This window comes from Canis lupus, chromosome 29 (assembly GCF_011100685.1).
Source record: "Canis lupus familiaris isolate Mischka breed German Shepherd chromosome 29, alternate assembly UU_Cfam_GSD_1.0, whole genome shotgun sequence".
Lineage (NCBI taxonomy): Eukaryota > Metazoa > Chordata > Mammalia > Carnivora > Canidae > Canis > Canis lupus.
Genome location: NC_049250.1, coordinates 16,543,864 through 16,571,385, shown reverse-complemented (window position 1 = coordinate 16,571,385; position 27,522 = coordinate 16,543,864). Strand labels below are relative to the sequence as shown.

General features: G+C 44.4%; 1 protein-coding gene and 3 long non-coding RNA genes across 4 annotated transcripts; 3 read left to right on the top strand and 1 right to left on the bottom strand.

Annotated features, from left to right (window-relative positions):
• The first annotated feature begins 260 nt into the window (after positions 1-260).
• Positions 261-2,182, top strand: LOC119877718. The gene is made up of 3 exons (XR_005381043.1): positions 261-410; positions 1,247-1,372; positions 2,043-2,182. It is a non-coding gene; the product is annotated as an uncharacterized LOC119877718 (long non-coding RNA).
• VXN (vexin) lies at positions 1,770-25,147 on the bottom strand. The gene is made up of 6 exons (XM_038579427.1): positions 24,886-25,147; positions 20,503-20,558; positions 12,518-12,668; positions 8,578-8,639; positions 6,060-6,151; positions 1,770-4,216 (listed from the first exon to the last, which is right to left on the bottom strand). Exons 1-6 carry the CDS (start codon positions 24,950-24,952, stop codon positions 4,033-4,035), a joined length of 612 nt encoding a protein of 203 aa, XP_038435355.1. The 5' UTR covers positions 24,953-25,147; the 3' UTR covers positions 1,770-4,032.
• On the top strand, positions 7,673-14,110 carry LOC119877719. Its single transcript, XR_005381044.1, has 3 exons — positions 7,673-8,380; positions 8,974-12,228; positions 12,717-14,110. It is a non-coding gene; the product is annotated as an uncharacterized LOC119877719 (long non-coding RNA).
• On the top strand, positions 24,048-27,522 carry LOC119877720. The gene is made up of 2 exons (XR_005381045.1): positions 24,048-24,313; positions 24,724-27,522. It is a non-coding gene; the product is annotated as an uncharacterized LOC119877720 (long non-coding RNA).

The window sequence follows — 27,522 nt, the reverse complement described above, 5'->3', positions numbered from 1 at the left end:
GAGCACTGGCTGCGGCATTTATTTATTTTATTTTATTTTATTTATTTTATTTTATTTTTATTTTGTTTTGTTTTATTTTATTTTTATTTTGTTTTGTTTTATTTTATTATTTTATTTTATTTTATTTTATTTATTTTATTTTTCGGCATTTGATTTTAGAAATAGCTGTGTCTTGTGCATTGGGGGCTGCTGATTAATTCCTGACACCTGCCCCTCACCCCCTGAAATTGCCAGGCTGGGTAGAATCCTGAGCTCTGTGGATTGTGATGTGAGCAAAAAGCCAGTTCATGTTGAAGTAGGGCCTCTCCCTAAAGAAGAGTGGGGCCCAGGTGATCAAGGAGTAGGAAACTCAATTTGCTCTTCTATGGATGGAATCTGAAATGTTAATCACCACTTGCCTAGAATTCCAGGTACCACCCTGCTGAGCAGGATCCAGATCCCCATTTTCTCCTAGAAGAACATAGACCCTCCTTAGGCCATCAGGCAAAGGCCTGGCTGCTTGAACCCCAGGAGGGGAGTTTAGCTTCATGGCTAAACTCCAACGTCCCCACCCAGAACTCAGAATTTATGAAATCTCCAGGAACGCCAGGAGCACGGAATGGCTTATGGTGTGAAGTGGTATGAGCCTCTCTACTTGGTTTACCCACAGACCCCAGCTAGGGGCTAGGAAGCAGGTTGACACAGGCCCAGCTGCCCTGTCAATGAACAAGTCACAGGTCAGGTTTCTTTTGCTGCCACTCCCTTGACAGCACATGACTTTTTCCAAACTATATGCTCCCTCCCAACAATGGATATTAATAGCTGTGAATCTCGTCCCAAGTCCAAAGTGACCAAACCCCCACCACCAAAAAAAAAAAAAAAAAAAAAAAAAAATTTCTAAGCATGTGGCCTGTCTGCAAAATGAAATCTTTCTTCCTGTGCACTTTGACAATGCATTCACCACAAACCTTTCAAAAGAGGTTGACATTTCTTGTATTAAAAACTGAATGCAATCCCTGAGGATTAGAATCTTTAGGAGAGTTATCTTGTGTTTTTTCTTGCTTGTCCCTAGGTCTCTGCCAACTTAGAGTCAGAGACAACATGTCACACGATTCCTTTTAAAATTGGGCTCTGGCTGCTGCTGCTTTGCCTACCCACTGCCCATCTGCCTGCTCTGAAGGCAGCACAAGTATTGGGAGGGGTGGGGGGACTGCCAGAGAACACACAAGTAAGAACTGAAATATTTGACTGGACTTGGTCCTAACAGAGGCGATTTTATTACCCTAAATGTCCTGGAAACCCTGTTGCCTCTGGCGCGAGAAGACTCCAGCCTCCGTCATCCTGGACAGCAGTCTGCAGCTAGCCTTGGCGTCCTTCTGCAAGTGGCTGTAACGTGAGTCACAGGGGCAGTCTCCAGGGAGGCTGAACATGAGGTGGGCACAGAGGAGAAAGGCTCTGTCTTCCCTGGCCTCAAGAGAGAGACGCCAGTGGGCTGGGATGGCCGCTGGGCCCCCAGGGATTTGTGGTGGGGACTGAGGGGTTGGTATCAGGGAGGAGGGTGAGCCCAGAGAGGGCAGGTCATGCCAGGCCAAGCCCCATCAGAAATGGCCTTGGTGTTGACTGTTGGGCAGGGCCCATAATATCAAAACCAGACATTGCCTTAGGATGGAAAGAACATTCCAGATTCTTCCTCACAATCCTTTTCATTTAGGTAAAGGAACAGTGAGGTCCAGATTCATAATTCTTTCCCTTGGTGAAAGCCTTCTCTCATTCAATGAGGGAGACTCATACTCTTGTGGTGGTTTATTGGTGTCACAAACAAAGCATACTTTATTTATATTTGAACCGGTCAGTTAAAACATTCTATGCAAGGCAAACACTTCATCATGAAATATTTAAATTAAAAATAAATAAGTTAGTTCCATCCTACGGAAATCTCCAGGTGCCACATACAAATAGACGACATCAGCTACAAATTAAATAAGCTGAAATAAATAGTTTTGGGATTCTCTGATTGATAGGTCTGGCATTAATCACCTACTGGCTCCCTAACTCTTTTCCAGGCCCTGTAATCTATACTGTGTAAGACTCTTAGTCCATTGAGACCAGTCCTTCATTGAAAGAGCACTCGATGCCCAAATCTCCAAATCATGTTATAACGTGAGGACTGGGGGCTGAGCATCTAAAACAATGGCTGAAGGGCAAGGATCAGCAAGATGAAAGCCCAGAGGGCCAGGCCTCTTCTTCCTCCATGCCTCCTTATGGCTCACTGGGGCCATGGAAACAGGTAACTTAGCAAAAGGCAACATGTGGCCACAGAGCGATAGCTTATGAATAACTGTTGAGTTGGACTGGTAACATGGCCACATTCTTCATTGTACTAAAACTTGGCGATTTCCAACCTAGTCTTAGACTTTCACCATGGAGTATCTGATTTTGCTAAATGGGTAAGATTAATTCAAGTTTCTGAATTAGAAAACAAGCCTTCTGGGACAGAGTCGAGGCTACAGGTGACAGATTTATGGGTTATGTGCCACTAATGCCCTCCACAGGCAGGCATTTCTAACTGACCACTGCACTCCTGGATCTCAGGCCTACCTCCACACAGCACTCCAGGCGGCCTCTGCCAATCATTTGTATCTAGCGTTTGAGATGAAAATTATTTGCTAACCTTGATCCTTCTCTATGTTCTGAACTATTCTGTGTGAATACACGGATACACAGGCAATGAAGCCTGATACCAGATGGGTCAGGCACCTTCAGGCTAATCATTTAACTGCTTTAAACTGTCATCTATTAAATAGATAAGGACATCTAACTCAAAGTTGTTGGACAGAAAGAATGAATGTAAAGTGCTCAGTGTCATGTCTGACACATGGTAGGCATTTAATAAATGGGAGGTGTCATTATCATATTATTATCATAAGCCTATTGAAGTTAACAGTGGGATTGATGACATTTCCATTAAAAGAAGGAAAGCATTGCATTAATATATTAGGTTGAATCACATGAAATTGATCAGTTGTTTCTGACTTACAGAGATGCAATTTCTTCAAGTTCAACCCAATAGTTAATATTTCATTTAAATCACTTACTTTTTCCAACTTTATCAAATTTTTCCTTTCAAACATTGCCCCTGGAGACATACTCCTACCCCTCAAAACTATCCTCAAATCAGTTGCTAAAAAAGTAAGCAAAGAAAGGAGTCTGGTGGGCTTGAGGACCTAGTATCCAGTTCCACTAACCATATCTAATCACAAAATCTCATAAGGCCTTGGCTTTCTCATCTGTAGACTGGGAATAAGTGTGTTTTCTTTAATGGGGATAACGGATGGGAAACACTTTCAAAAGTTAGAATCATTTTGCCACTGCAAGGCATTATTAATTTCACTAGACTATGCCACTTCAGAAAACATTAGCATTCAACATTTAATTTTTAATCATGTTTTTCTATAGAAAAGCTGCACGTAGAATAGAGAATTCATGCAATCATGCCAAATGATCAATACTGATCTTGACAATACTGTCAAATGGATATTAGAACTATAAGTAAATATAGAGTGCTTTGTCATTAAAAATTGTACCTTGTCAAGATGAAATAAATGTGATAAGAGGAGTAGTAAGAACCACTGTGTTTACAAGTGCCTCAAACATCAAGCTCTTATATTTATACCAGGAATCACACACATTAGAACAACTCACAAGGAAGACTGAGGAACTGCCTGCTTCCTTCCTTGGAGGTCTTTAAAATAGGTTGGGAAAATTTGATTGTGGTGTGGTTTTGCTTAAAGATAGGGATATAACCTCTATGACCTCCCGAAGCCACTTTCAGATCCATGACTTTATCGATTCTAAGAAGGCACCCTTTTCTTTTGCCTTCGAAGGCGGGTTCCTTGCCTGTACCCTAAGCCAGGGCTATCGTTAGTAAGAGATGGTGGTGTGTTTGGACCAGCTAGTAGCAGAGGTGAATGCGGCTCAGTTCCAATCTGGAAGCTTCCTCCCCCATTATGCAGTGAACTCTGGCCAACGCAGGGCACCTGGGGAAGGTCACCTTTAGTCAGCCTCAAAGGCACTGTTGGTAGCTCCCACATATTCAGACTTCTTCTTGTGCCTTGTCCACATTTTCCGGAGGATGCTAGGGACACCACAGGAAGCGCTTCCTGTCAGCGGTAGGGAGGCTTCTGCTCCCTGGGGAAGGGTTGGATACTCTTCAGTCATCTTCTTGAGATGTCTGGATCTAAAGAAGAGTCAGGGGTAAGTAGGGAGGACAGTCATTTCATAGAGCCAGACTTTCATTTTTGCCCTCAAGGAGTAGATCGAACCCTTATTTCTCTTCTGTTCATACACCGTGTGACCAGGATGGAGGGTCACTGTTGGGATGCATATGTGGATGACTTCTTTTGAGGGGTCCTTACAATGGGGTGAGGAAAGGAGGTGGCTCTTGGCACAGTGGTCCATGAATCTCAAATCCTGCTCTTGTCCCAGAGTCTCCTTTCCCACCCCTCCCACTTTTATACCAACAATCTTGCTGGAAAGGGCAAGCTTCCCAAAGCATTAGAGCTACTGAAAGAGCCTGAGCAATGGGGAGTACATCTTGCTGCTCACTGACTGACTCTGTGGCCTCAGGCGAATGACTTAATCTCAGCCAGCCTCAGTTTCCTCATGTACAAAACAGGGATAATTTCACCTAAGTCACAAGACTTGTGAGGAAGAAAATGAGATAATAAAGCATTGGGCTCATTTTTAGACCTCAGTAAATGTTTATCTCTCTCCTCACTTCCTCCCTCTAGGTGAAAGAAATGGCCTTACTTTTCAATAGCCAGACTCCAGGAACACATAGAAATGAGAATGTCTGAACTTAGAGAGAAAGGGGGACCATGGAGATCCCTCCGCATGCAGCTCTGTGGAGCAGAAAGTTTGGTCTGTGCAGCACAGTAAGTTGTTGTGGGCTTAATTCAGTTTTCAGCAACAGCCATCGCTGCTCAGGACCATTGGCCACTAGACCTTCAAACAATCCACATGGTTTTCTGGCTTTTCACCAATTAGGTCCCAATACATTGAGTGACTTAGTTTTTATAATTCTTTCTAAATGATTTTCTTTCATCTAGGAGAGCTTCATATCAGTCTCTTCCTCCTGGGACTCTAAACTTTCAAGGTGTACACCTCTTGGGTTAATATTCTAGCACATGGCCCCTCTGACACGCACACATCTAACACGCCCCCAAGGATGTGCCTTTCCAGCTGCTAGATTGTAGGTTTCTTGAAAACTAACAGCAAGAGTTTGTGCTAAATTCTTCACATATCATCTGATTCAGTTCTCACCATCATCCCTTAAGAGGGGTACTATTATCATCCCTGGTTTTGGGTTTTGTTTTGAAGTAAGTGAGGGCATGGAGGTTACAATAACTTGCCTGAAGTCATAGCAGGTTAGTGGCAGTGCTGGGCAAGCAAGCAGCTCAGAGCCTTGTATCCCTACATCACCCTCTGAATCACTTTTCTGCTATGTGCAGCATGGGGGATAGTGGCAGAGGCATCAAGATACATGTTGACTTGAATTTCAGATACTTGCTTGCCATTAGTGTGACACTGGAGGCAGTGACGGAGTTGCTGGGGGTGGGGAGGTGGGGATTATCCAGTCCTGCTGCTCTAGCTGCTGGCTCTGGATCAGTCAACAGTAACATGGGGGTTATAAATTTGGTTTGAGACTCTTGTATCTTGCATATTTACCTTGGGCACTTAACCTAATTCATGAGGCATTTCTGACATCACTGCGCCTACCGGGAGGCTCTGAATATGACCTGTGATTACATCCATCTAATTAACCAAAAAGCCTCCCAAATGACACTTCTCCAAGTCTAAAGAGTGGTGTTAATGAAGTGGAAACCATCAAAAACACTTCAGCTTAATCCTAGGGAAACAGTTGATGAGGCGCTACAGAGACCTGGGATTATTGCCCTCATTAAAAGGTAATTTAAAGCTGGCATTGATTTTGTTTGAGCATCTTGAGAGTCTGTGAACCAGGCCACCTGTTACTCTTCTGTGGCAGGACGGGGGTGGGGGTGGGGTGACGCCACACTTACCCTCTGGTCAGAACACCTCCGTTCTCCGAGCCCATGGCTGCGGCCTCCAGCACGCCGGGGGCTTTCACCGAGATCCGGGCCACCGGAGGAATCTGGGTGGTGTGGGAGGGGAAGGCAACGTGAGGATGTGGCCAGGGTCCCAACTCTGGTCCCAACTCTGGCCCAACTGGAGCTGGTTGAAAGGGAGATGGCTCCGTCGGTCCCCCACGTGGGACAAGAGTCCTCACACTTTGGCAGGCATCAGGACTCCCCTGCAGGGCTTGTTAGCACCGCGCTGGGCCTACCGCAGTTTCTGATTCAGTAGGTCTGATGTGGGCCCGAGACTCTGCATTTCTAACAAGTTCCTGGGTGCTGCCAGTCCCAGGACCCCACTTTGAGAACCACTGACCCGGGGAGCCCAAGAGAGAGCACAATCTTACCTGAGAACTCTGTCCCCGCCCCCCCCCACTCCAATTGCCTATGTCCACTTTGTGGTCAAATCCTGTAGATTTGTGCTTTGAAAGACTGTCTAGATTCGTGCCATACTCCCCATTTCCTCTGTCATAGCTTCCAGATCCATGACCCAGGACCTTCCTTGCTTCCAACCAGTCTCACCACTAATCCCAGCCCTGCTGGGCCAGCAGCGCCTCCCTGCTGCAGGCCAGACTGAGGTCAGCTCTGCGGCCTGTGCTTCCAGGCTCTGGAAAACTGGCTCCATCTCCTCCTGCAGCTCTATCTCTGCGATCCCCTGCAGTACGGTGACAGCTTCCATCCCAGTGTGGCTGGCCCCGGATGCTCACGTTCATTCCCGTGCACAGCGAAGCCTCTCCTCAAGCACATGTACAGCTCTCCTTCCTCCCTTGGCTCCTTCGCCCCCTGCATCACCTCTGCCTGCCATGTAAGGCCACTTCTTCCTGGAAGCCTTTCCTCAGGCTAGTGGCCTAAGCTGATTTATCTCTGCCCTCATGTCCAATGTCCCCACAGCACTGAGTACCTATGTGACATTTTTTTGACATTCCACCAGTTCTTTCTGTGGTTCTCCTCTTGTTTCATATCCTTTTCTAGTCTGGTCCCTGGAAACGTGGCATGGTGTGTGTCAGGGTCTAGCACTTAATCTCTCTGGTGGCCCTCCCACAGCTCTCCTGATGGAGGTGCTAAGTGCTCAAGAAGCTTGCACTAAACGGAAAAGTAACTGATGGCCTAACTAGGGCTAAATCCAGAGTTGGCTTAGTCAATGGGCATCTGCTTTGCTTTGTTCCTTCACCCCAACCCCATGGAAGGCTTAAGGTCACCACATTCCTGGAATTGTTGGGAAATTCCAGGTCAAGGACATCATAATTACTGTCCCTTCTCTCCCTAGCTGGCCAAGGGTTGTGGGCAGAGTTACTGTGCCACCTTGTGGCCTCTCGGGAGCTCGCCCTCCCCATCGTGCCAACAGCCCAGCCCCAGGAACATAAGCCCATCTCTCCTCCACTCTTCTTAGTCCTCTTCCAATTCATGTCAGCACTGAATCAGTTAGCTGTGTGGGGGCTCCTGATAAAACAGCTTGTCCCATCCCTGCCTTTGTGTGGTTTTCCTAGTACAGGGATGACCTAAATGAGGTATTTGGATTCGATTTTCTGCTCAGACAGGGAGCAAAATGCTCAGTGTCCAACTAGTTCCATAAAGGATGATAGGGCCAGCCCACACAATCTCCTGGGTCTTTTTTAGACCTCACGTGGCACGATCCATCCATCTGGAGAGCTGCTGCTTGTGGAATCCAGGATGCCCAAGCTGACCTCACCTCTAGCCATGATTCCACCCCTTCTGTGCTAACCCAGAGGGTAACCACATTCATGCCCAGAAGACGACATAGGATTTTTTTTTTTTTCAGTGTGACCCTGAGCTAGATCTAGATGTGCACCACCTGATCTCCCTTCAGAGAAGGACAAGCTGCCCAACTGCTAGGCAGCCCACGTACCATGACAGAGCGGGGAGGAAACAAAGGCTTGGCCATTTGGGCCCGACTTAGGACAAAGCAGATGGGTAGCACTTGCCTCACAGCTCCCGCCAGGAGGCACGGCAGTTCAGCCTCTGCGCCAACCCACCTCCCTTCTCTTGCAGAGGTGCTGATCCCTAATGCACATCTCTTACCCCCATCCCACATCTCAGAGTCTGCTTCCAGAGACCCTAACCTGGAGTAGATGTCCTTCAGAGGTGTCCTGACTGGAGACACCCAGTGTTTCGTGTTTTCACAATATTTGAGACCCTTATAGCTGCTGCTGGGAAATTAGGCATTTCTACCTGACACGTGCCTGCCACAGAAACCACTGCTTTCCCCCCATGTTGGAGATGTCCACTAGGTAACACCTTCTGCTTGCTTAGGACCTGAATTTCTGGCAAGAAAGAGTAACATCCAGGAGTGTGCTGTTAGCTCATAGACTTTAGGAGCAAAGAACCCTCAGTGGGCTTTTCTGATAATCCTCAGGCCTGAAACAAAGGACAGGGCAAGAAGTTTAAAGCACAACAGATAACAATGAACCAGGCTTATTTTACTTACCAAAGATTTTCCATATGCTCGATTCCCACACAGATTTGATGACTTGGTTTCTGAAATCCCCACTGCAAGGTTGAACAGAGGAGGCATTACTCAGTGGTACTCTGTGTTCTACTTCCCCCTGGTTCTCCGTCAATGATCTCATTTGCTAATCAATCCCAAGCTGAGAATTTCTAAAGGCTTTTGTGCCAAGCAGCAAAATCAGGCAGTAGGTTCAGGCAATGGGGCAATCGTCGAGTGGGGCACCTGTACCCCTGGCACTCCTCCCATCACTGGGGGGGAAAGGTGGTAGAACTAAGGCCTAACAAGATCACATGTGTGGAAACATTTAGTACTGTGTCTGTGTGCAGTAGGTGCTCAGAGAATATGCCCTTAGCTGGTCCTTCCTTCTTTCCTAAGGTGTCACATCACAAGTTATCAAGAATTGAGTCTTTACTGCTGGGATCTGTTCAGCTTGTTGATCCTGGACACCTTTCTCTGGAAATGAGCAGAGAAGCCCTGTCTGCGGTGTTATGCACAGCTCTATGATGTGGGATGGTTGGAGTTCATCAGAGTCCTGAGACATTGGCTACACGAGACTTATGTGAGAACCTTCTTGCTATGCCTTTATGCCTGAAGCCCGATCTACTTCTGATTAACCTCTACCCTGAAGTCAGCAGCTTCTGAGAATCCAGGTGTTGAGCTGAGGTAGCTGGCAATAGGTGGGGGAAAGTTGGCTTTCAATATTGTCCTCTCCTTGGGCAGACATTCCAGAACAAGCCCCATCCTATCACACTATAGCAAATAGAGATAAAACACTCCAGCCCAAGGAAGAAAACATTTAAATGCCAATAAAATGAAGCTACAAGACTACTGAGATTAAATTGTAATGTACAGTGCTCTGGCATAAATAATAGCAGCTCATAGTTTTGAGTATTTCCTGCGTTGGGCACTGTGCTGTGAAACACATAAACATTGTCTCATTTAATCCTCACCATGACCCTGTTAGGTAGATATCATGATAGTCCCCACTTTCCAGATGAGAAAGTAAAGTCTTTAGAGATGCATAACAATCAGAGGAAGCCAGATAAGGATGATCCAGGGAATGGTGAACTGCTTTGGGGGTCTTGTAGGTCTGGAGAAACTTGGCTGAGGGACACCCTAACCCAGTCTGGGAAGTGTTTCCTAGGTAGAGACAGGAAGGACAAGCTGCAGGAAGAATGGGGTCAGAGAAGGTCGGGGAAACAATATAATGGAGTAGTCACAGAATTATACTGCAGCTCAGGGCTGCTGTGTATATCGATGGGCAGGGACAGGAGTGTATCACAAGAGGTGGCCCTGGAGAGGTCAGCAGAGAATGGATTTTGGAGGGCCTTGAACATGGTCTGGAGGGCAGTCGGGATAGGAAGGAAATTGAACAGCAGGAGGATGGCAAAGGCAGATTTCTGCTTTAGACATACCCCTCTGGTAGCCTTATAGGGGAAGAGGGCCAGGGTTGGATGCTACACACCAGAGAAGAAGAGGATCTCAGCCCAGGTAGCCTGAGGTAGGTAGCAAGGGGGAAAGATGAGACATATCTAGTTGACATTGTCAGAGTTTAGTATGCGATGTGGTGGGTGGAGTGGGGGTGGAGAGAACAAAAGGGTGTTAAGGAAAACATCCCAGCTGAGAAAGGAAGACAAGATTGAAGGAGGAGAATGCATTCCATTTGAACAAGTTGATTCTGAGGAGCCTGATGACGTCTCGGTGGAGACATTCCACAGGCAGCAGATTCTCCAAGGCCTAGGATGTGGTTGTCCCCACTCTAGGCATTTGAGGCTCACCAGCTCAGGGCCTCATGGTGAGAGAGTTTCTCAGCTGGGTCTCTGCCTTCAGAGTCCCTGCAATTTCCAAGATTCCTCAGAGAATCTTTCTCCCACATGAGAAGGCTGCATCATCCAGGAGCCTTCTCCTACAGCTCAGAAAAGAAGCAAGCCTCCAGATCTGAGATCCCTGGAGACACACATCCTTCTGATGGGAGGATGGAAGATTTAGTACCCAAGGCCAGTGCCAAAGCCTTTTTCGTGGAAAGCACTGGGTCTGGCTTTGACTCAGAAACCCTCCGTCTCTGTCAACCCCCTCTGGAATCTATCAGATTAGGGGAGCTGAAGGAATTGAATCAATGCCCAGCTCAATCTTTTTTTTAAAACCTGACTGGCACATTCCCTGCATGAGCTGACTGTCACATGTTGGGCAGATTATCTCCATTTCGTTACTTACTGTTCTTTTATAGAATAAAAGACTGACTTGGACAGTCAAGTTACTTAGGAAAGTGGCCCCTAAAGCTAGATGATTGGGAAGCTTCTTGGGGGCTGGGTGAGGGGGAATGGAGGCATTGGCTAGGAAATGAGAAGATTTAGGATTTAATCTCAGTTCTGTTGCTAATAAGCAGTGTGACTTTGGGTTAGTTTCTATGGTTTCAGTCTCCTTTTCTGTAAAAGGGCATGGGGTTCTCTACCTTCAGTATGTGTAAGAATCACCTGGGGGCGGGGCTTGCTAAATCAGAGATTGCTGGGCCCCATCCCAGGATTTGATTCAATAGGTCTCTGGTGGGACCCAAAATTTACATTTCCAGCAAATTCCCAGGTGATTCTGCTGCGCTGGGGACCCCACTGTGAGAACAACTTATTTGACCAACTAAATCCTTGCTAATCAATATATCGTGCTCAGACCAACATCTTCAACATCACCTGGAAGCCTCTTAGAAACAAAGTCTGGAGCCCTACTCAGTCTTGCTGAATTAGAATCTGCATGAAAACAAGATTCCCAGGTGATTCTTCTGCACATTAAGATTTGAGAAACATGGCTGTACATTCATTTTGATTTTGTAGCGAACATATTCTCCTTTTCTCTTTCTACACACACATGCACCCACCCACTCACCTATATATAGACACAGAGAATTTATCTCCTCTTAATTTGCAAGGCAGATTGTGGTTTTCCTAATGCTTTCACTCTACATATGTGTATATGTAATCTCTTAGCTAGAGAAGATATCTTCATTTATGCGTTATTATATGTCGGATCGTAAAAACAGGATCAGGGTGTTACTGATCAAAGAAACCTTAGAGATCCAGTGGGGCATCTACGAAGGAGAGAAATGGATGGAGATACACTTGATGAAGTATAACTTCAGTTCTTACAACATACAAAATTGTCGACACCCAAATGCCTTGAGAAGGACATCCCAGGACTTTCTATTGTACATTTTCGGAGTTAAAATATGAATTCCTTTAGGCTGTGGACATTAACAGAAATAACCTAAACCAGCCGTTAAAGGCAAAATACCATCACAGACTTGGGCGGGCTAGTCGCAGGTTCCTGTTTGACTGCTTGGGGTGGAAGGCATTCTTAAAATAGCGAAGGTAAGGCTACAATGCCTCCAGTTTTCAAAACGCATGTGTCCCTACATTCTTTTTAGAGATTGTTGCATAGCCCTAAGTCATTCACATTTAAGGTGGTGAGCTCTTAGGGTGGCAGTTTACGAAGAGCCTGTATAATCACACTCACGGCCTGTCAAGTAAATAACGTAAGCTTCTGTTTCTTCCTGAGTCCTGTCTACGCTGGTTCTCTCTCCCCCAGAACGGAATGATTCTCATCTCTTGAATCCAGCAGGGCTTCCTGGGGAGCAGGACGGTAGGTGAGAGCATCTGTGCTCGCCCAGGAGGGTTTTTCAGGTAGGCGCCTAGAGAAGCTGCTGTGGGCGGGGCCCGAGAGAGAGCAGGGGCCGCGGGCGCCGGGGAGGGGGGCGCCCCAGGCCACAGGTGCGGCGCTCACCTGGCGTGATGCGGGGCGCCGGCGAGGAGCGTGAGACCCCTGGGAGAGGCCAGCCAGGCCGCAGACGCCGCAGCGGCCGGTCCAAGCGCGTCATCCCCCCCCCCACCCCCCAGGGAGGTTCCAGGGGCTCGATCCGGGGCGCACGTACCGGGTCTGGCCGGGGCCTTGCCCAGGTGGGGGCCCTGCGGCCGCGCGCCATGGAGCCGGCCCGACCTGCGGCCCTCGGCGTCGCGGCGCTCGCTGCGGTGCGGCAGCAGCTCCAGGGGCCGCGGCGTGTAAAGGTCTGACTCGATCACCACCTGCCGGGAGGAGGAAGGACAGTCAGCTTGTTCCTCTCCCCTCTGCAGATGCACCTGGTGCCCGCAGCGATGCAGCGGCGAGAGAGCTCGACTCAACTGGCCTCCAGCAGGTCGACCGTTTTATTTAGTTTCAGCGAGCCGAATGGGGCCCTGGTGCGGGAAGGTGAGGGTTCTGGGGGTTCCTCACCAGCAGTCCCTTCACAGAGCCAGGAGCCTGGGCCATCCGGCCAAAGATGCCACCTGCCCTGGGGCCTGACATGGTCGGCTGCAGGACAGGCTATTTGAAATGGAGACAGGTCTAGAAATCAGGGTCTTACAGTCTTTGCACTAAGCAGACTCTCGTTCTCGCGGAGGGAGAGCTAGGGAGAGGACTTGGGGCCCACCTAATTCCCAGGTTTAAAAAAAAAAAAAAAACTGATGGCAAGACAGAGCTGGCACAGCTCCACGTGCTCACATTTACCCCACCTCGCAGAATGCCTGTGGCAGGTGCAGCTGGGAGATGAACGTCCACTATGTGTGGTTCGCTAAGTGGGAATTCCAGAAAACCAGACAGAATGCTAAGAGCTAAGGTGTTTCCAGTAATGATCACCTGCTGAATGGGTATTTTGGGAAGTACATTAAGAGGAAATCTCCCTTTTGTCAAGACCCACCAAAATAGGCCTTACAGGTTAAAATATACATACTTAGATATTGAAATAGATTAAATGCAAAAACTTGAGACAAATAATACTATATTTTATCTTAATACTGGGAGTGATGAAGGGAATCCTAGCAGGTTTTGGCTCATATTATGCATATTTTTATACATATCCAGGACATTGAGGTCATTCATTCTGAATTTCTTTACTCCTTTGAAGCTGCTTAGAATCCCCAGTAGTACACCGCAGCTTCTCTGAGGCTTGCATTTACTCATTCGCTTGCTCCTTCAACAGATGCCCTTCGAGGGCATGTTTTGTACCGGGTGCTGGGTGCATCTGTGAGTTAGGTGGACCCATCTCAGTTCTCATTCTCTGGCCTTTGGTGGATCTCCCTCACTTGTCCACATAGAACAATTGTGTGGCTTTTGGAGGATCCTGAAGCAAATAAGACTAAATTTTTTAAATATTAGGGTGACATTTCAATTTAGTGGAGAAAAATTGAATCCTTAATAACTCCTGCTAGAATAAATGGCAAGTGACTGGGAGAAATGGATCTGTGTTCACACTTCTCACACCTAAATAAATACCAGACAGATCAAAGATACATGTTAAAAACAAAAAACAAACACAAGAGTTGCATGTGGCTCAATATAACATTTGTTACACGTGATGGGGAATTATCCCTATGTACACAGAACTCTTACAAATCAGTGAAGAGAAAGAAAACAATAGAAAAATGGGAAAAACCCATGAGCTGGCAATTGACAACAGAAATGCAAATGGTAAACATGAAACCGTAAATATGAAGAGATATTGAATGGTAATTAAATGTAAATGAAAGCAAAGTTGTGTCTTTTTTTCTCCTCTCAGATTGTCAGTAATGAGGAAGGTAACTCCATTTGGGGTCACGCAGACCTGAGTTCACACCCTAGTTTTGACTTGTGATTATGCGGAAAGGAGATGTTCTTGTGTGTCCTTGCTGTCCTGGGGCATAGTAAATTTGTAGAGACTTTAGTAGCAGGGCTTGCTCTCTTTCTTTGTGCCACATATTTATCTACAGAATCAGAGAACAGTTCGTGTCTCCCAAAGAGGAAAGTAGGAGAAGCTGTCACCCTTTGCTTCAGTTTACCACAAATAGTCCTTTGCTTAGAAAATTAATATATCCCAAATCTGGTCTTATCTGGGTTAGGAGATTAACTCTTCTCAAGTCCGTTTTAGGGCCCAGACTCATTCACTGTGCCTTTGGAGAAAGCTGAAAATTCAGCAGCATATAGGATTAGTACGTTTTCTCTTCTGGGCACTAAAAAGGTGGGTTCTTCATCCCCCCAATTATTTAAAATATGTATTCCTTTTTCCTCCCCGCTAAATTGAGATACAATGGACACATATGATTTTGTAAGTTTAAAGTGTACAATGATTTGATACATTTATAAACTGTGGTATGATTAGGTGGTGTTTCCGTTGGCCTGGGGGCAGCACGGATCCACCCTGCATCAGCTCACTGGGGACTGGAAGGCACAGAGGTGGGTGGTCCAGCACTGACCCCCCTGCACTAACAGTCCCCTCTGCTTTCCTCCTTACCTTCCTTCCCCTTGGCCCTGTGCTCTGCCATGATGTTGCCCGGAACCCTGAGAATTTCCTGGATTACTGGTAGTTTGGATGTCATTCCCCTGGACACGTCATATTTGGCTAGCTAAGGACTCTCCTGGAATGAGTTGAATTGGAGAGACCTGAACCTCATCTCTGACACAGGGCTCTTGGCTGTCACAGATATTTCTGATTTGATTTTCATTCTGTCAGCATTCTCCTAAATGAGGAGGAGTGAGACTGGTATGTTTTCAGACCTGCTTTGTGCAAGGAAAAAGTAAAGCAAGGGGCAGCTCCAGTGGCGCAGCGGTTTAGTGCCACCTTCAGCCCAGGGTGTGATCCTGGAGACCCTGGGTCGAGACCCACATCGGGCTCCCTGCATGGAGCCTGCTTCTCCCTCTGCATGTGTCTCTGCCTCTCTCTCTCTGTGTGTCTATGAATAAATAAATAAAATCTTAAAAAAAAAAAGTAAAGCAGGTAATGAAAGCCTGCGGAGTCCAGGAGGGAGACCCAGCATTTCCTCCTCTGAAAGGAAAGCAAATGTTCCCTTTAGGAACAAGAAACTCCACCTCCGCAAATCCTGCTCTGCTTTGTGGGGCGGGAGAAGAGAATCAGGAGGGAGGAAGAAAGGGAGAAGTATTAGCTGCTTAGCCCTCTGCTGGATGTAGGAAGTTCCTTGGGCATAAGGATGAGGCTGATTTCTTCCCAGGTCACAACTTAGGGCCAAGTGCACCGTCAGGGTATCTTCTCTAGTTCCCAAAGCATGCCAATAGCAGGAAAGGAAACAGTGGAGGTGCCCAGTTCAGATTTCTCTTTCTTAGCTGGTACTTGGTTCTCATTTCCCACAGTAACAGAGGCTCTGAGAGGGCTCCAGGGAGTGCTTTGGACCCACACCAGGAAACAGACAGCTGAATGGATGACTGTGGCCTCCTGAAAGCCTGGGTTATTTTCTAGTCTCTAGGACACAGTTTGGTGACTTAATGCTCTGGTCTCGAAGTAGTTGAGAGCAAGCTTTTTAGCACCTTGAGTACAGGGGTAAGATAGGGGAACAGGGAGAGGGAATGGAGAAGTTGGGCTGGTGGAGAGCTGGAAAGACCCATGAGACCTAGGTGATGGAGAATCATCATTATTTAGGGCTGCTGAATATTGTTCAGCAATGTTCTAGCCCAACTCCCAAATTTTACACATAGGGAAACTGAGGCCAAGAGAGATCATGTGTCTTCAGGGTCACAGAGCTATAAGGGGCAGAGTCAGGATGAGGGCTGTGGTTTTATGACTCCCAGGTGAGGGCTCTTTGTAAGACCCACAGAACTACCTACATCCAGATAAACTTCAAGTGCAATTGATTGCTCAGTGGATTTTGAAAAATCAGTAGATTTCCAGACCAATTTCTCCCCAAAGGGTTGAATCTGGGGAGAATGTGACATTTACAATCTCATTTCTCCATCTTTCCAGGGGGTGGTGCCGCTGCTCATTATGAGGGGGCTGGGAATCAGTGGTCACTGTGTGGCCTAGATGTCCACACCTTAGTGATTCTTTGGCACTAAGGGTGGCTTAGAGAGGAGAGATCTTTATAAAGGAAGGAACCTGACTTTACATGGTAGCCCAAGGAGAACAGACACAAATAAGAATTTCAGGACAAAGAAAGTCATAAATGTTGGTAGATTCAAGCAGTTACAAAATATGAATATTTTCCTTGGGAACTCAAAGGGAAGCCAAGAGCCAGATGGATGAGAAAACAAAAAATCAGAGACCGTTTTTTTTTTCAGGACTCACTTCCTTCATCTTAGGTAGACTAAGACCTTTCTTGTCTTTTCTAATTTGAATGTTCTGTACAGCTGGGGTTGAGATTTGCAAGCAAAGGATGAGTCAGGGGTTAGGGGAAATGAGAAATTTAGAGAAGAGCTCAAAGGCCAGAGGGCATAATTAAATTGTCTCACCTGGAAGAAGACTGCATAGCTGAAGACAAGACCCAGCTTCTATTTTTTTTTAAATCAAAAGCAAATTTTAATATGTATTCATATACTTGAGTCATTTTTCTTCTCTGAGTAAAAATATTTTGGGGAGGGAAAGTCATAAACCATAAGCATGACAGTCTTTCTCAAAAATTTCCACTCCCAGGGAACCTGAGAGCACGGTTCTATAGTACCTGGCTGAAGTCAAGGCTGCTTCAGGAGGCTGTGCCCTGTATTTTGGTTGCTTTGTATATCTCATGCCCATGTGGCTCCATCACCACCACGGAGGGATGTCTCCTTTATTTAGGTTCTAAATCTGAGGGATCCCTGGGTGGCGCAGCGGTTTGGCGCCTGCCTTTGGCCCAGGGCGCGATCCTGGAAACCCGGGATTGAATCCCACATCGGGCTCCCGGTGCATGGAGCCTGCTTCTCCCTCTGCCTATGTCTCTGCCTCTCTCTCTTTCTCTCTCTGTGACTATCATAAATAAATAAAATAAAAAAAAATTTAAATCTGAGAAGTTTCTTCCCTAGAACCTATTTAACTGTCAGAAAGTATGATGATTTAGTTTCCATTTTAAAAACTTTTGTAAATATTGTTGTGTCCATAAAGTCAGTGGATATCAGTGTTAGGAGTGATTCAGATAGGAACATTGTTTAAGGTTAGAAATTCAAGGCAAGAACTTGGTTGGTAACAAACTATTCCCAATTCCCAAGGGATCTTTCTGGAGTCATGAATGATTTGTGGCTCCTTCAAATCCAGAGTAATGTCAAACTCAAGCCCTTTGACCAAAAAGTCTGTTGTGAAACTTTCCTTAAACAGCAAATTACCTACAAACAACCCCTTCCCTTTCTGTTTCTAAAAAAAAGACTTATTCATTTGGAAAGAGAGGGTGCGTGTGAGTGTGGGGAGGCACAGAGGAGGGAGAGGGAGAGATAATCCTCAAGCCTATGGAGGGGCTCCATCCCAGGCCCCTGGGGTAATGATGTGAGCTGAAATTAAGAGTTGGCTCCTTAACCAACTGAGTCACCCAGATACCGCTCCCTTTCCATGTTAGAAAACATCCACTGTTCCTTGAAAGTTGGGAGCATTTTTCTTCTGGACTAGGGACTTAAGTTTTCAGGGACCAGGAGAAAGGTAAGAATCTCTTCCCTACCACAAAGAAATCTTCCATCTATTAAAAGTCCTTTTTTTCTTTCAGGGGCCCTCTTTTTTATATTCTTTGAGAATATAAAATATTCTCAAAAGTCATTTAAAAATATACAACAGAAAAGTGGGCAAAAGACATGAATCAAGAACCTATAGAGCAAAAATATCAAAACCCCTGAAAAGATGAAGAATGTTGTTAATAATTAAAGAAATGCAAATTAAAACAAGATATTTTTCACCTATCAGATTGTCAAAGATTAATATTGATGACCTATAGTACTGGTTTTGGTAAAGGTACTTTAAACATAATTGCTAGGAATTTTGCAATGGCTATAAATTTTTTTCAATGTTCATGTCCTTTGAGCGTTTTCTTTTTTTAAAATTGAGATATAGGGGATCCCTGGATGGCTCAGTGGTTTAGTGCCTGCCTTCAGCCTGGGTTGTGATCCTGGAGGCCCAGGATCAAGTCCTACACCAGGTTCCCTGCATGGAGACTGCTTCTCTCTCTGCCTATGTCTCTGCCTCTCTCTCTCTCTCTGTGCCTCTCATGAATAAATAAATAAAATCTTTAAAAAAAATGAAAAAAAAATAAAATTGAGATATAATTAACATATAGCACTAAGGAGGTCAATGTATTGATTTGATGACTAACCATTTTCATATCTGTGAATTTACCCTCAAAAACATTTGTATAAGAGCATGAAAGGTATGTTCAAGGATATCACTCGTGGCATTGTTTTAGTAGAAACAATGAAGAAACCTCATTGATTGGTAATTTGGTTAAATAATCTAGAAAACTTCAGATGTGATTTGGGTAGAAAATTATAGTACATTCATACAATGGCATGGTATGCAGCCTTTATAAAGAATGAGATATGTTTCAATTGGCACGTAAAGAAGTTCAAGATTTTTAGGTTAGTGAAAAAAGCAAATTGCAAAAACAGTATGTTATCGAGCAATGGAGCATAATGATATGTTAGTATGGGAAATTTTCACTTAAAAAGTGACAACGGGAGACACCTGGTTGGCTCAGTGGTTGAGTGTCTGCCTTTGGTTCAGGTCATGATCCCAGGGTCCTGGGGTCAAGTCCTGCATCAGGCTCCCCACAGGGAGCCTGACTCTCCCTCTGCCTGTGTCTCTGCCTCTCTCTGTGTCTCTCATGAATAAACAAAATCTTAAAAAAAAAAAGTGTCATCACTAAATGAGTGCTTGGTGTGTGTCAGATTCTGGACTAAGCACTTTACGTGTATTAAATCATTCGCTCCTTCTAATGGTTCTTGAGATATTATTCCCATTTGAACGGTGGGCAACTTGCTCAAGGTCACCTAGCTAGAAATGGATAGAACTGCAATGTAAGTCCAGGCAGTGTGACTTTAAGTCTACATACCTAGCCATTATGTTCTGTAGCTTCTTAGAATTTTCTAATATTATATTTTATATGTTCATCGTATTTGAAATTTTATAATGGGCACATACTACTTTGGGAATTAAAAAAGTCATGTTTGTCAAAAATGACAATGACTAAAACCTATCTCATTCCCAGGATACTTAAAATAATTCTTTTTTAAAAGAGGAGAATAGGCTTTCAAAAGCTGAGATACTTAGAAAATCAAAATGGTGTTCTATGAAAAATTGTTATAGTAATAGAAATCCCAGCATAACCAAGAGGAAACAATTAGCAGTTAAACATTTTCAATGAAAGTACAAAGATGGATTGACAACTTTTGTGTAGAGAAATATGTAAGCAAAATGAGAAATTTACAGCATCATTTGGCTCTAATGACATGTAAACTAATTTTAAGGTAATGCAAATTCTTATTAGAGTAGCAAAGGATAATATAAAAAAATGAAAGTTGATGTTAGGTTGGAGGTAAATGGAAAAGCATTGCTGGAAGCCTGACACCTGTTCAGAATTCCTAGTAATATGTGACAAAGCCGTAAGCCAAAACCATTTTTTAAAAAAATCACTATTCTCTGCGTCTCGCAGAGTGTCTCTTACACATAGTAGGAATGCAAATATTGGATGGATGAATAGATGAATGGATGGATGGATAGATGAAACTCTTCTTATCCTTTTACTTGTTAATTTACCAAGGAATTAATCCAAAAGAACAGTATTTTGTACAAATTAATTGCAGTACTATTCATAATAGTGGAAAAAATGGAGCATCACAAATGCCAACAATAGGAGACCACTAAATCAGGAATGCTATACTCATCGTGGACTCTGTTTAAATAAGAACAAAATTTTTTCAGAGAATGAGATTTACTCTATACATCTGAGAGGTTGGGGGGAAATGACAGACTAGGGGAGTCTAATTCAGGGCTGTTTCCTGTCTGGTTGACATTTGTCAATTATTTGGGTGAAGTGGAGGACAGGAAATCAGGCAGCAGCAAATGCCATAGAGAAAAGCTTCCTGGCTATAGAGGGCAGGGGAAATGGAGAGCTAGATGCTGCTTTTGTATTAAAAACCAATAAAACGGATCAGAACTGAAGTTGTCCTTACATTCTTGGTCAAGAGATGTTGAGAGCTTTTGACTCTTCTTCTGGCTGGACTGGACACTGCAAAGAGAGAGAAAGGAATGGTTTTAGAGAACATGGGTGAGGCTGATGTAGCCTCAGAGAGGGTTTGCACGTAGAAGGGGGCAGAGCGCCAAGAAGGGACGTGGGGAGACTCCAGGGTGTGATTACAATTTTAGGTGTTACTTGGCTGAGTGCACCAAAGTTCATAGCAGTAGCGTTCACAGCAGCCAAAAGGTGGAGACAACTCAAGCGTCTACTAATAGATGAATGGATAAACAGAGTGTGGTGGTATAAGCCTACGGTGAAATATCATTCAGCCTTAAACAGAAATAAAATTCTGAATACATACAGTAACATGGACCAACTTTGAAAACATTAAGCTAAGTGAAATAAGCCAGACACAAAAGGACACATATTTTATGAGTCCACTTAGATGAGTTACCTAGAGTATTAAACTCAGAGACAGAAAGTAGAACAGAGGTTATGAAGGGGTTAGGAGGAGAAGGGAATGGGGAGTTGTTATATAGAGATTTGGTTAGGGGTGATGAAAGTTCTGGAAATGGATAGTGGTGATATCTGCACAACAGTATGAATGTACTTCATGCCCCCGAGCTGTACACTTAAAAATGCTTAAATGGTGAATTTTATATCATGTATGTTTTACAACAGTAAAAAAGCTTAAAAAATCAACTGTTAAAAAATGTTATTTGGTTGGAAGAAGGTGTGTATTTTGTTGAAAATGGCGATACTCAGGCATCTCTTTTCCCTACTGCTGCCAGAATGATTTATTTGGAACTGAAATCCCACCGTGTCACTGCCCTGCCTAGAACTGAGATGACTTCTGGTCACCTATCAGATAAGTGACCAGATGAGTGCTGGGAGGTATTATTTTCTTCAGAGCACCTATAGCCACGAAACCTGGTGGACAGTGTGCTAGTTAATAGCCATGGTTCCAGACTCCTTTCACTTGAGTGTGAATCAGAACTGGACCACTTGCCAGTTATGTGACTTGGGGAAATTACCCATCCTCTCCACGACTCTCCCCATCAGTAAGACGTGTAATTAATAGCACCCATTTCAGAGGGCTGTGACGAGGATTAAATGAACTAATTTTTATAAAACCCTTGGTCCAGTGCCTGGCAAAGAGTAAGTTCCCCCAAATTAGTGGTGGTTATTCTGATTTTCCTCCATTTCTGCAAGTTGAAAGCAGGTGAAAAGAATATGTAATAACTTCTAGATACTATAGCATTCCATTAGGATTTCTCTTTCTGGAGTTTTCTCCATTTCCTCCTGCTGTTCCCCGATTCCCCTCCCATTGCTGTTTATTCTCAAGAGAATTATTTTGAATGCTGTGGTGCCATTCGCACTAGAATAAAACCCCCTCTGCTGTGTCTCAGGAAATAACTTCTGGTATAACTTCTTGGTAAAACCACAGCTTTTATCTTTTGTATCTACTGTGAATTTTGTCTATGAAATCTTTCCCTTAAAGGGCTCTCTTTCTCTCCAGAAAGTAAAAATCCACACTTGTCCTCAGTTATAGACTTGATATCTATGTCCTGTGCCTTTAAAATACTTCAATAATACTATAACACTTGCTGTTGCCATATTTTGTGAGACATTAAGATGGTTCGGCTGGAAAAAACAAATAAATATTAAGCTGAACCCAGTATGTGTATGCATGGGTGTGTTGGATAGAAGGACATGCTACAACAATATAAACATAATAATAGCTCACATTGAGCTTTACCAGGTGATGGCTTATTTGCCTTATCTCATTCACTCCTCATAGCAACTCTGTAAGCTAGGTACTCTGCATTATCTCTATTTTATTGGTGGGGATACTGAAGTTGGGGGTCACCCAGTTGATGGTGGTACAAGGCCCTATACTCTTAACCATTGGCCTCCCTGCTCATGCTGTTGAATCTGTGCTCAGAAAATGTCTTGGTCATTTTCGTCATGCTAAACTGTAGCACTGGGAAGAGGGAAGAGAGAACTATAACCTTGTTAGACAGAATTAAGCCACTTTCTCTTTCTATGGGTAAGGAACATGGGCATGTAATGAAGAGTTACCAATCTTTTATAAGCAATGACTTAAGAAGAGCTAGCACTGTCTTCTTTCACTGAAATCCCTCTGCTCGAGAGCTTTGGAGAAAGCAAGATGAGGCAAAAAGGAAAAAAAAAAGGAAGGAGGAAGAAGTGAACTTCTTCCATTCATGGTCTAATGTAAGACTGCAAAAACTCCTTTTTTGGAGAACAACTTCCTGAGCAGTGAAATGTCCATGAATACCAATGAATACTTGGTTTATTACCAGGAGATGGCCATGAATGAAAATGGCAAGAAAGGAACACAGGATTAAATATTTTATCTCCGACTGAACATATTCATTGCTCTAAATGTGGAATAAAGATAGAAATCATTTTGTAAGTGATGTACTTAATGATGCTTACTACATGCTGAGTTACTGTTCTAGAAGCTTTATGTTTTATCTGTCTTTCAGTTTCCCCCCCATAATAACCCTAGGAGGTAAATTCTAGCTCTCCCTTTTACAAACGTGGACATTCAGGCCACAGAGATGAAGCCTGCCCAAGGTGACACAGTACAGAATTGGCAGTAGTCTCTTGACCACGACGCTAAGCAAATGGAGTCAAAGGCCCTGTTTTAAGTGATTTTATTCAGGTGAAGTGTGACATACTCCTGAATTGTTGAATACATTTTTAATTAAAAAGGACTATGAGAGGCTTTGGTTTTTTTTCTTCCTTTAAAACTTAAGTGGAAAAAAATTACAGAAAATAGATACATCTTAACATTTTCATATGTGCTTCCAATTTGTTTTTTTTCTCACGTAAAAGAAAGAAAATATTAGGCAAGTATAGATTCCCTTTCTACTCCCTGCTAATTCTGCTTCCATCTCTCCCCAGAGCTAGTAAGATCACTAATTTGATCTGCATCTTTCCAGCCTATGTTTTCAGACTCTCTGTGGATGTGTATCCATCAGCTGTTTTGTATTGCCAGATACAGTAATTGTTACCATACATATAAAATTTTCAGCCAGCCTCCCCCCTCCTCAACATTATATTTTTGAGATCTGTGTCCATACACATAGATCTAGTTCATCCCTGCTGACAACTGTGGAATATTCCATAGTACAATGACACCGCATTTTACCCCCTCCCCTCCTCAAGGACATTGAAGTTATTTTCAACTTTGCCCCCCTAGAATCAATGCCACTGTGAACATCCCCGAGTGAGAGCATTCAGAAGTGGAACTGCAGGGTCGGAGGGTCAGCTTTGACTTTCCAGGTACTTTTCAGAGTCTCCAGACAGAGTTCCAACTCCTACACGTGGGCAGACTCCTAGCTCTTTTTTCTCTCTATGTGGCAATAGATGTCAAAAGCTTTATTTATGTTCTGCAGGCTGTCTCTTTGTGGCCAGGCCGAGTGTCTCCCTTCCCCCCCTGAGCAGTGGCCCTGTCAGTGGCTGACACGGGAAGAAGAAAGGGATTGTTTGAACAGGGGGTCACAACACCAGCAAACATCCAGCCCCCTTCATTCAAGTCTGACAATGAGACCAGGGCTGAGCCAGAGTCCCAGGCTCTCCCAGCGAGGCAAGGGCTGCAGGGAAAGAACAGAGGGAGCAGGAGAGAGGGCTGAGCTGCGGAGGGGGTAAGGGAACTGTCCAGTAACCAGACACCTGCTGTCCGCTGAGCTCCCACACAAAGCCCTTCCTGGGACTTGACACACCGTTCACCCCCAGCACAAGAGCAGAGTCACGCGTTGTGGTGGTGCTCGTTTCAGGTGAAGTTTGGGACCGTGGCCCTGGGGTCTGGTTAGAGGCCAGTCCTGGGTCAGGGCATTGGACTTTAGGCCCCTGCCGGGAGGATTTCTCCTCACTCACATTTCATAGCATAGTTAGAAATCATACTTTTGAGCCAGCCGTTCTCATTTCAGAGCCCACTTGCTCAGTGGAGAAGGAGAATCTCTCTAGCTGCCCAGGGAATTTTGTTTTCATCTCTGTTTCCTAAAACAATGGCTTGCTGTCACTTTCATTCCGCAGATTGGGTTGCCAATATTGAATTAAGTGACACTGGGAGCATTTAACTGCCCTCATCACCAACCCCCCCCACCCCCCCGCCCACCCAGCCGCCCCCACCCTTTGATGGATGATTTCTCAATGATTGATGTTCATCCCCGTACATCCTTTTCAGAAACAACAACAACAACAACAACAAATACCATCACGACAGAGAGCCCATCAAACCCTCCGAGAGACCTGAGGATAAACCCTAGTAAACTAGCACGTGATTGTCTTTAACCTCCAGCATAATAAGGTGCCTCCGTAAGGAAACCGTCAAGGGCAATTTACTCACCCTTGGAAGGGATCACCGTGGTGAAAACTTCTATATTTTCATCACTGCAGCTGTAAATCTGATGCATCGTTTCAGCCTCCTCTCCCCCAAAGTGCCGGGAACCGGAAGCCTCTCCCTGAACCCCTAGTCTCGAGCTTTCCTAATCCAGTCTGGCTCAGGGATCATTGTGCAGATCCACAAAAGACAGGCTGCTGCTGTGATCTCATCTCATTCCAGAGTCTTCACTGCAACATTTTCTAATCCCATCTGTCTTTTTTTTTTTTTTTATGAATCCTATTATTGTAAACCTTTGATTGAGCGTGGAGGCTTCAGTCCCCTCCCAGCCAGCATGTATTTAACATTTTTGTTTTGCCGTGTCTGCCGCAGTGATTTTGGAAGTCTTTTGTGAAGTAACGATGAAGTGAAATCGCCGACTTGGTTAGAGATTTGGAGCTCGGCTGAAGGAAACGTGAATTTTCGTATCAGCAATTACCCTTTTCATTTCAGAAATGAAGGGGTGCTTTTCCCCCCCTCCTCCAGAAGAACTGGATATTCAGTAATTTGTCGTGTGTTAATTTGGCTTCCTTCTAAGTTTCTATTTTAAACAAAAGGACTGTTTCTCTAGAGCATTTTCGCCTCATGCCAGTGCATGAGAGGCTGACATTTCTAGAGAGCAGTGTACTTAGCATCTCCTTGTATAACCCTTCAGGTGCTTGCAGAGACATTGTAACACGCAGCGCCCTGACATTCAAGGTGGTACAGAAGATTAGATTTACAAGAAGATTACACTGTATTGTCCTAAATATCCTAATGTATATTATCCTATATATTCTATTACCCTGTATTTATGTAGAATAATATATACCCTATATTTTGTCTTATATATTCTAAGTATACACACAGAAATAAGGTATGTCTGAAATGTATTACGTATATTATGTCAAACCCACTGTCTTTCATTATACCAAGACAGATTTATTTCTTCGTATTGATAGCAATTATGTATTCATATTGATAATGATAGATGGCATTTATTAACTGCTTGCTAAGAAGCATGATGTGTAATGTTATTTAATGTCTAGAGCCACCCAATAAGACTAGCCACTATTTTTGCCATTTCATAGGTGAGGAAACTGAGGCATGAGGAGAATGAGTAATTTTTTTTAAGATTTTATTTATTTATTCATGAGAGTGAGAGAGAGAGTGAGAGTGAGAGAGGCAGAGACACAGGTAGAGGGAGAAGCAGGCTCCACGCAGGGAGCCCGACGTGGGACTGGATCCTGGGTCTCCAGGATCACACCCCAGGCGGAAGGTGGCGCTAAACCGCTAGACCACCGGGGCTGCCTGAGAACGAGTAATGTGTCCAAGATTAGAATACCTAGTTCATGGCAGGATTAGAATTTAATCCTTAATTTGACTCCAAAATCAATGTACTTAATTGCTAAAATTATACTCCATTCTTTACCTCCAAAACCTTGGCCTCTACCTTAAACTTGGGAGTTCAAAGCCCTTCTTAGATGTGGACATGGTGTCCACTGCTTGCTTGCTTGCTTTCTTTCTTTCTTTCTTTCTTTCTTTCTTTCTTTCTTTCTTTCTAAGAGTTTATTTATTCATGAGAGAGAGAGAGGCAGAGACATAGGCAGAGGGAGGAGTGGGCTCCCCATGCGGAGCCCGATGCAGGATGTGAGCCCAGGACCCCGGGATCACCTGAGCCGAAGGCAGACATTCAACCACTGAGCCACCCAGGCATCCCTGCTATCTTTGTAGTAGACAAATTTGGGGCATTTACTCACCAGTTAGTGTCAATATTACATTTAGGTCTCAGAATTGCACCTAGCTACAGAAGATGGCCCTGGGAAGCCATGTTTATTCTATTTGAATCTATTCCCTTGACCACATTCGATTGGACCAGGGTAGACACCTAACTCAAAACTGCTGCCTCCTGGAAGCAGAAACTGGCCCTTAGCCTGTGGCCAGAGGGAAGGTATAAATTTTCAATATCTAGGTGGTTTGCAGGTTCACTGTGGGGAGGAGGGTGTGGAATGGAGGGGAAGCCAGTGGAAATAAATGGAACTGATGATCTGGACAGGGCCTGAGGCCTAGATGCAAATCCAGGGTAAAGTGTTTTAGATGGAGGATGGGGAGCAAGTACTTCCACCCTGACCCATAGTTCGTGGGTCTGTGGTCACATATACAGTGGGTGAGAGCCAGTGGGAGGGATGAGGGGTTGGGAGTAAGTGAAGTATTGGAAGAGTGAGGAGTGGGTATGGAGAATTGAGAAGAGCACAAAGAGGCAGAGGTAAGGGAGGGACAGAAAAATTTGATAGTTTCCCATTTCCTGCCTTGTCTCTCCCTCTGGCCTACTGTCATTCCTATCTTGGGGTCCAGATACCTAGACCTCCATCTGATAAGTTTCCTTTTTCTAAGTTTAAGTAGGTTTTGCTCATTTTCAGTTAAAAAGAGTACTGTCTAAAAGACACGTCTACAAATTTTATAACCTCCACAGTGATTAAATTTTTAAATCATAGAAAATTCAGAGGAATATTTAAATAGAAAGAAAGATCCAAAATTATGTTAACAGACTGAAATCATGTTAATGGACTCTAGGTAATAAAATATGCATGGAATTTAATAAAACTAAATGTAAACATTTACCTT